We start from the raw sequence: 10139 nt of genomic DNA on the forward strand, positions 1-10139 counted from the left end.
AGTAGTTCAATGTGCAAGTTAATTTATACCATGGCAACCATTACCTCAAAATATAGATTATTACTTGTCTTTGGGAATACTTGCCTTTATATTATGGCAATTGTGCTTTCTGGACTTATTATGTTAAAAGATATACGCCTCTTACATCTGAACAACTGAGCGGATGAACACGATAAAAGACATCAACACCAAGTGGAGTTTGGAACAGTAAAGTAAAACCCTGGTCTAAAAGATATTAATAAACAGAATTAATCCAACACTCGAGCAGCCAGCCTACAGAACAAAACAACTCATAGCTTTTGAGGTATTCTCTTATTCCAGCTTCCCTATAAAGCGAGGGATTCTGCTGATCCAGTCAGCATAAGCACTCCAGGGCACTTGCTAAAAACAATCCAGACATTCTCAGCTACCAGTACATGATCCACTAACATTTTCCAGTTTTGTGACAGCTTCAAAATGCTATCCTACAAGTGAAGTCAACCTTTAGCCTGGAGTATATTACTTCTTTTTCTTAACTAGAGGCTTATCAGCCACACTTTTTTCTATTTTCCTACTTTAGATGTGGCAAAGTAACTGCAGAAGAAAAAGAATTTCAGCAGCACATTTTTCTCCAAACATTTAAATATTTACTCTGATTTTGTTAAATAAGGACAGATTACTAAAAAAAAAAAAAAAATTATAAACAATTTCCATAAAGCGACCATTTTCTGCATCTCTGCCAAATGTTTTGTTGCCAGGCTGCACTAAAAACCTTTTGCATTCATCACAGACTTAATATTTGCCTAGCACAATTTCTGTTGAATAAAAAATCTGAAAGGATATTTTACAAATGAGGGCAAAGAGCAAGAGTGATGAACGTGCCTAATGAACGTGAATATTTCCGTATTCAAGTCATAGATAGACAAGCCCCATTTGACTACACAAAAGTCAGATTTAACTGGGGGACAGACAGTCAACAGTGTGGTTGCTTAGATGCACATTACAGAATGCAACAGAAGTGATACATTCTAACTCTAATTAATATGAATTTATACAGGGCGTATGTAACCAACACTTAACCACATTCAGTCCTGGAGGCTCATTTATATTTTAAAAATCAATGAGGTAACAGTAAAGTATCTTTATCACATTTTGCTCGAATTGTTTTTATTCTTTGAAAAGCTGATGAAATGCAGCTTTTACTAATATTCCTTTTATCTTATTCTGTAACTAAAGACCTGAGAATGAAAAAGATGAATCCTGAAAAGCACCTTTCACATTGACAGTTTAAAACTTTTGACCTCTCCCTCCTCAAGGATGCGTAGGTAGATTTTCCTTTGAAGAGGTCCTCATTGCCCTCTTTCATCATCACATGTGAATTCCCTTCCTGTCAGTCAGGCCTCACGTTAAAACATCTTTTCTCATTTAGCATTTTCCCTAGGTCTTCACACGTAATCCGCTTCTTCAGATCATTTCTTCATAATCTCTTTAAAATCGGGAGTTTTCTATTTACTGACATAGGCTTATCTGTCTTCAGTCTCAAGTTGCAATTACTGCAAAAATTCTTTACTCTGGTTTTGGAAAAAAGAAAAAACAAGTACTGAAACAAATGAGGAATTTTCTGCTATATGATGGAACAGCTTCCGCAAACAAGCTGACACAACCCTTGAAAGATAAGTGCTTTAATCAGAGGACTGGTTGGGTAATTTTTCTCTTTCCCTCTTCCCTTGTGATCTTTCCTGTCAGTGTGCATTTAAGCACATTTTGAAAAGCCTACTGGACCGCTGGTCCTAGGAAGGACTTCTGCCCCCCTCAGGCATTAATACGAGATAGGAACACTCAGTCCTGTGAAAATAAGGACAGTCCTAGGGACACACATAGGGAAAATAAAATAAGGACATTTGATTCAGTGATTTTATGTTTGGTAGCCACCAAAGGTGTCAGATGAAGAATTTCAGACAAAGCGTTGGAAACCTTCCCCTCTCCAGTTTCACCCATGGCACCAAACCCTTTTTTTAAGCAGAGTCGGACCTTGGAATGTGTAAAACTGTAAAACCTGACAAGGATGCACGATGGTACAGAGGTCATGTTTTTTCTACTTTGTGGGTAAGTGGGAAACCAAGAGGTTAACAATCAGAGGGCTTTTGAGACCCAAGTTCTTATCAAGTGGTGAAGAAGCGTGATGGGGTTGAAAGATCCCACAGTAATGCCTTGAAGCAACAGAAAGATTTGTTCATATACTCCTCAGGTGAAGTCGTAGGCCCTTCTGCAGTTCTCTTCCCAAGAGGATGGAACAAGGAAGAATCAAGGAGAGATGCTGCTGCCTGAAAAAGCTCAGAAAGAGATTAAGGAGAGCTCTTAGGCTACAGAGTTTGCAACACCCCTCTGGTGGCGCTAGAAACCCCCTGGCACACTAATTTCACGCTGGGCCGCCACAACTACAGGAGCACATGTGATCTTCTGTATGTGTCCTATACTCACATTATTGCCTTTTGTCTGATTCTCCACTGCCTCAAACATTGAGCTAGTTATTATCTAAGGACCAATTCTCACATACCGAGACACAACATAAGCTTAAAAATATAGATACTTAAGTATTCCCTTCAGAAAACGAAAAATTTTCCCTTTAATTTTAAAAAGGCACAGTTACCTACAGGAAGTCTATTTCAAGTTCTACCTTTGTCAAAAGGAATGGGAAAACATCCAACTGCAATTGTTATACAGAAGACCAAGTCTTGGTATCACACAATTGCAGACAGCTCAAATAATTCAGCAGAGCTATACCAACCTATACTATCTGAGATCTGAACAATAACCTTTAAAACAGATAATGATGGTAAAGGCACTGCCTCCCTGATTTTTTCTTAGGACTTTTTTTTTTTGTTCCAGAGATATTAATCCAATATTGAGTCTTCCGCTTCAAGAGTGTAACGTGCATTACTTCAAACTGTCAGAAGAAGCAATTTCACAGCGTGATCGAACCTTGCTGATTTTGTGCAGCTCTTCAGTAATTATATTAGTAACTGTAGGCAGGCACTGCACCCAACTCTGACAGCACATCACAGATCACCGTGTCGGTTGATTTAACAAAAAGAAATGAAGCACAGGGTAGAAAGAAGTAAAGGAGAGTTCTGATGTGGCAAGAAATGCATACGCTTAGTCAGTTGTGTATAGAAATGGTATATATATGGCCTGCATCATGAAATGACAGACCAAGAAAAATATGCATCTTCTTGTTTTGGAAGAGGGATAACTGTACGGCAGTCTTTATTTAGGAATCAGCAGTCCTCACATTGTTCCCTACAAAACTTACAGATACATCAAAATCTTAGCCTATGGTGGGCAGTATAAACAAGATCATAAGATGTTCCTGAATATGAAAATTTCACTTTAAACATAAAAGAAACTGGACAATAATATTTAACAAAAGTTAACACACAAGCAAATTTTACTGAATTGTAGCACATAGATTTTTATTTTTTTTATGCATATATAGAAACAATTCAATAAGGCTGCGTAATAGTTAAGGTAGAATACGAACGAAACTTAACACATGTCAGGAACTCACAGTTCAATGTAGCAGTGTAGAACCTGCACCAAACAACTACTCATTGCAAATGAAATCAGTAGACTTGGAGAAGGCCAACTACTGATGAACAAAACAAGTCATTCAAAAATTCTTTCAACTTCAGAAGTCCAGTGCTCGGCAGTGTGTGTCCACCTCACATCAGTGGAATTACCACCCTTTAATAGCACAACTTCTGTTCTGTGAGTTGCTGAAAACTGCTGTTTTCTACCTCAAATCATCAAGCAGACACCATGACTCAACTCTGGGAATCTAGCTGTTTCATCGCTCTGCTGTGAATAGCCAAGGTATTCTGCACAGATGGAGACTTTGCTTTAGTTTACATTAAAGAAACCACATGGTTTTCCCTGTGAACACACAAAATGAACGAGCTGTGCATTTGTATCTGAAAAAAAAATGTACACACCATGTCTGCATGGCATAGAAAGAGAATGTTTTGTGAGAAACCCAGTTTAAAGACTAGTAACTGTGATCCACTATGTTCATCTAAATGCCTTTCAAAACACTGAAGGTCCATTAAAGGCATCATAATTGCAACATAAATATGCAACAGCAAACATCCATTCTCACAAGAGATCAAAAAAGTTCTGAAACCCAAGACTTCAAAGCGACTTGAGTTGGAAAAGTAGAAATGACTTAGTGATGATATCCATATCGCAGGAGGATGGAGATTAGAAGGGACCTCTGGAGATCATTTACTCCAATCTACCTGCCCAAAGCAGGTTGTTCACAACATTATTCATGCTAAATCAAAGATGATTAAAACCCCAAATGGTTAACCTAAGCATTAGAAACAGCTCAGATTTTTATGGTAATAGACAGGAGGATGGTAGCAGACGGAAAAATTCATGACCCCTGAGAGGTTTTCATAGGTTGGAAGTAAACAGCTGAAATTTGAACCAGATGAATGCTCCCACTCCCCCTCCCCAAACAAGAAAAAAAAGCCCCAAACCCCATAAAACAAAACACTAACTCCTTAAAAAAGAAAAACAAAAGAAAAAGAAAGTATAAGGAAACTGTACCAGATACCAAAACAGTTATTTTATAAGAGAAATAATGCCTGAACTCAAACCTCATAACCCCTGCAGATTATTATCAAGGGCATCCTTAAGAAAGCACAATGCAGTAAACCAGTATAGAAGACATGGAGCAGCATACACCAAGACATTACTTCAAAAATCTTTAGAAATAAAAACCAGACACATGCAAGTCATGAACAGAACTTACAACAGCTGACGCCAGACTAAATTCAATACAAAAATAGCACGTTTCTCAAAAAATGGATATAACAGGCCCCAAAAGGCATATAATCAAGCTGATTTCCTAGACACGCTCTTAGCCACACGTTCCCCTGACCCCTTTCCTTCACAGAAAGAAAAGCAAAATACCATCTGAGTGGGATGAGCTCACTACCTGTTCAGTTTTATTATTCCCTCTGATACTTTAGCTGAACTTTATACACCCTGTACTAGATATCCCTTCAGATCACTGAGCAGCATTTCTCCCACAAAGAGGAGGGGGAGAACTGCAAAACTCAATAAACAGCTAAGAAAAAGAGGGTGAAAATTTAATTAGAAGTTAAACACAGATGCTCTACCTTATTCACTGAACCTTGCCATTCATTGTTTGCTAAGAGCCACCCTGACTTGTTTTTCACCATGTGATCATCAAATCGCTGACGTTATTATATTAGAAACTGTACAGCGAACATGCTTATCCTATTCCTTACTGCAGGCAAAACAGATGAGAGAGGTCACAGAACAGAAACCGCAGGGAAGAGCTACCTCTTCATCAGGCAATGTAATTAGATCATACCTGTCCTAAACAAAAGTTCTTTAAGAGGAACCCCAGACTCCTTCTTGCTGGTTTAACTGGCACGACTTTAGAGCACGTGTACTATATGCAAAGTAAGTGAAGTCCATAGCAAATTGACAGTGCATGTTCATAAGTATTAGTTGACTACAGTTGCTATTATTTTCAACCTTTGTCACTATTGTAACTTTTGTAAATGCAATCCATGAAACTGTTAAATGGAGACATAACAAAATGCGGGAGAGTTTATTCTACTGATGCCCAGCAACTTAGGGTAAATGTAAAATGCTTTATGAAAATGCTATATTATTATTATTGTGCTTTTGCATAAACCTCTGCACGTATTTTATCTTTTTTTAAGCGTGTGCTGAACATTTACAAATCTGTAATGGAACTGAAAATCATGGTTTGAATTTGTCAGTGGTTCAAAAGAAAAAAAAAATGGGTCACTGTCATTGTGCGACCCATCGTTCAGTCGGAAGTGAAAGTTGCAAAGGATTTTCCCTTCTTGAGACTTCTCTTTCTAGCATTATTGGAAAGCTTGTCTTCTTGTTTAAATGAATTTCCTTTTAATCTCCTCCCTGAGCTGCTGGATAGATGGAGCCTCTTAAAAAATTCAGGATATCACTGTAATTGTAAATTGATCTGCTTCTGTGGCAGAAGGCTGGGGCCCTCCACCCAGGAAAGAGACTGTCTTCTCAAAGTTGTTTTTCAGACAAATGATTAATTTGCACTTTCTCTTACTACTGTATTATCCTTTAATGGAAAAGCAATTTTTAAAGCTATCTACTACTTTTTGGATTGTTTTATTCCTGGCAACATACATGGAAGAAAGCCAACTGCCAAACCCAATGTGAAATATTTACTGGCTTGAAATTTTTAAATTTCCTAAAGGAGATGCTACTTACATAGGAACTAAAACTGTATTAGGCAACTAAGATGCATATATTCATCACTGATAAAGTTCTGAATTAATGTAATATATTAATAGACACAGGAAAATTCCCCACTGATTTTCAATGAAAAGTTAAGGTTGGAACACCATTATGACTATGCAATCTTTAAAACGGACACGTAACTCATTAGTATCAAAGTAGAGGAAATTATCTATCTAGTGTGGTGCTGAATCCACATAGCCTATTTGCCTTTGGCTCTTTGGTTATGAGATCTGGCATCACTTGGATTATTTCACCTAATCCATCATTAGCTTTCACGTGTCCTATATACTGTGCAACAAACCTAAATTTAAGAAACCCAACTCCCCATCAATTACCACGCTGAATATATTACATGTCAGCACAGAGCACAGAGATTAGACATGCTGAATTACATCTTTCTTTGTGAAAAGTCAATATTTTTAGAGCACTGCTAACGTTGCTGACTCCAATTGTAACAAATGTTCCTTCCCATTGTGGACAGGCACTAATGCCCCGACCTTTGCTATTTACATACAACACAGAGCTACTAAACAAAATGAAAAACCTCAGACGACACAGCAAATACATAAGAGATTCCAGTAACTGTATCACAGAGTCACAAACGTGGGGTTTTTAATTGACATATTTGCTTGGCTGGTGGAACCCCGGAAGATGACCTAATTTTTTTTTTCCCCTATAATCCTTCAAGTAAACGTTAGTAATTTAGATTTAACTTTCTCTCTCCACATACACAAAGCACACAAGAAGGTTATTACTTACAAGAAAAATTAAATACGCCGCTGTTGTGTTAACATAGCTTCCTTACTTACCGGTCTTCCACAAATACACCGATGAAGTTTGAAATTCACTTTGCGCACAAGCGTCCCAGATTCCCAGCAGCAGCAGCAGCACGAGAACTCCCACGCAGCGGGCTGGCACAGCGGAAACCCCTGGACCACGGCAGAAAGCAGCGCTCCCCTCGCTCAACCCCATGCCTCCAGCAGCCCGCAGCCGCCTCCGAAACCCGCGGCACCGACCACCGAACCTTCTTCAAAATAATATTCCCCCTCTTCAGAATTTCTTCACGGGGAGGAGGGGGCTGGAAGCCTCTCTCCTCCTATTGTGCATGGCAGTCGGAAAGGAAAAACTGTTTAACACCAGGGAACAATAGAGTCCTCGCTCGCTCTTGCTGCCGCAGCGGCGGCTGCTGCTAGTATGGTTGCTGCTCCGCACTCTTCCATTCAGCGGTTAGTAGCAGGTTTCCATCAGCTAAAAGCGAGACAGCTGTCCGCAGGGGGCTCCAGCTGACTGAGCAGGTTATCTTGCTCTGGGAGGCAGCAGCAGTCATTTACACCAGCTGGAGAGAGTGAGAGACAAGAGAGAAACAGGGATGAGGAGAAACACAAATAGCCCAGCGCCGTAATCTCGACGCAGAGAGTGACTGCAAAAGGCTGGCTTCCCAGACACGTCTCTCCCTGGAATATCCCAAATGATACACACTAAGAAGAAAAGAAGAAATCATCATCAGACATGCTTCAGAAACACAAGTCGTACAACCAGAACAGATATAGCCAGAATGACATCTATTAATTAAGAGAGCATCAGGCATTTGTCCTGATAACAATATGTATGCTGCAGCAACCATTTTGTAAACAACACAAAATAAGTGATTACACATGCATTAAAGAGACAATTAAAACCTGATGAAGGAAAAAGGAAGAAAATGCAGAAAAAAAAAAAAAAAGAAAAAACCACTAACCACTAACTTGCGTATTTATCAAATCTGTTTCAGGTAATAACATATAGTTATCTGCTGTGAGGACAGATGAATATACGTACATGATAATGTGTATGTATGCGTAAGCACATCACCTCCGTGGTAGATGAAGTGTGCATGTAATATATAACGCAAGATAACATCCTTTCCTATCCAGGAAGTATGTACACATATATACATGCATAAATGTCAACTGTGTAATTTAAAATAATTTGAGGATCAAGTTATCAATCATTTTTAAAACATACACCAAGTTTTACATATGCAAGTATTCAGGATACATTAGGCTGTCATGATGACACAAAAATGTGGAAAGAGACAAAGCTTTTTAAATAGGGATCTTTACTTCTCCCACCCACTCCCCGGTGAACAGATGCAATAACAAGCCTTAAGATCGGGTTTCGGACACCTATAAACCGGGAGGCAAATGAGGAATTTTCAAGAAAACCGCTATCATATTCAAAAAGTTTCATTAAAAAATGAAAACAGCTACAAAAACACACGGTAGGAACACAGGACCCAGAGTTTGAAAACGATGGAGCTATTGTTGTTTAAAGAAGAAACCTTCAGTCAACCTCTCTTGGGACGCCTGTCATTCTGCACAACCTTCCCAGTCTCAGCCTTTTCACATGCATTAGATTAAAATCAGCCCTGATCAAATAATTCCCAAGTCCTCGCCTGTTTAAATATTCTGACATCAGAGCAAATTAGCAATGTTGAAGGTTGCAAATTCGTCTTTGTTTACTTTCCACTCTGTTACGCCTCTAAGAGGGAATTAAAGGCTCAGGGAGCTCTAGCACGGTGAGGCTGTGATTAAGAGAGATAAGCAAGTGTGGATTACTGTTCCTCAGCTGTTGAAAAACAGGCAACAATCGGGAGATTATAGGTTGATAAGGGATACATAGAAAGCCATGATCTTAACAAATTTATAGCATCCTGATGCAGAACTTGCACCCGCAGCTAAAAGCACTTCTGGAAATACATTTTATTCACTCGTGCTACATCATGCTGTATTCACTTTAGGAAGCACGGAAAGCCCTTCAGCCTCTGCTTTGTTGAACTGGACAGAATACTGCTTTAAATCAAAATGTTCTCTGAGTTTACAGAATTATAGCTATTTCAGAGGTAAATTTGGGGTTAAGTTAGTCACATGCACATCATTTTGCATGCTATGTAGAGGGACTTGAGAATATTTGACCTAATAAAAATAACGCCAGCTGCATAATTTATGAAAAATAAGACTGAGAATTTAAGGGCTTAAAAAAGTTTTAGGATCATAAGGGAACCTGTGGCAATAGCCTTCTTAACTAGCACAGTTAAAATAAAACGTAGATAACTTACACACTCCTTTGAAAAATTAAGAGTAAAAATGTTGGCTTTTTAGCTGGAGCTGTGCACCAGGGGAAAAATCAAGTTTATAGAGTGACTGGGGGAAAAGGCACCCTTTTCAGAGTTATTAAATACAATGGATTCTACCTAGAATTTTTATGAATGTATAAAGAAAGCTTCTGAAAATATTTTGTGCGTGACTCAGATCATCCGGAAACATCACCAGGGAACAGATCATCCATGTAGTTGGCACAATGAATCAAAGTGGGTTTTGACAGCAGAACAAAGCAATATCATGAAAGAGGTTGAGCACAGATACACAAACACTCAAATGTTTTCTTGTATTTGTGCAACTATAGGACCACATACCTTTAAAACTTCACTAAAATAGAGAGTATTAAAATAAAATAACTTCACACTACTTTTTACGGTTGTACCATTTTTTCGGTCAAAAATCAACGAAAGAATAATGACAACTTTTTTTTTTTTTTGTAAGAAGCTATGATGCATTTAAAACTGTTCAGAAATATGTCACAAAGACAGAATGGAGGAAATATTTATTATGCAAATGTATTTGTGTGTCTGGAGAGAAAAAAAAAAAAAAAGGATTCCTGAATAGCTTTTTTTTTGGCAAACACTAGATCGCTTCTGCAGTACGTGCACTTGTCTTCTACTGATCAGGGCAGGGAAAGGCCAGCGCAACCACAGGCCAAAGAGTAGGCTGACGCCTGCAGACAGA

General features: G+C 38.6%; 1 protein-coding gene across 1 annotated transcript in view; it reads right to left on the minus strand.

Moving 5' to 3' along the window:
- The window catches only part of THSD7A (thrombospondin type 1 domain containing 7A), a 214093-nt gene extending 206797 nt beyond the window's left edge, over window positions 1-7296 (minus strand). The window contains exon 1 of the mRNA XM_082479202.1: window positions 7125-7296. Coding sequence (XP_082335328.1) covers window positions 7125-7287 — 163 coding nt within the window. The 5' untranslated portion in view covers window positions 7288-7296. The remainder of the gene's footprint in view (window positions 1-7124) is intronic.
- Window positions 7297-10139: the final 2843 nt, after the last annotated feature.

Source organism: Vanellus vanellus (genome assembly GCF_965231255.1).
Source record: "Vanellus vanellus genome assembly, chromosome: 2".
NCBI classification, from domain to species: Eukaryota; Metazoa; Chordata; class Aves; order Charadriiformes; family Charadriidae; genus Vanellus; species Vanellus vanellus.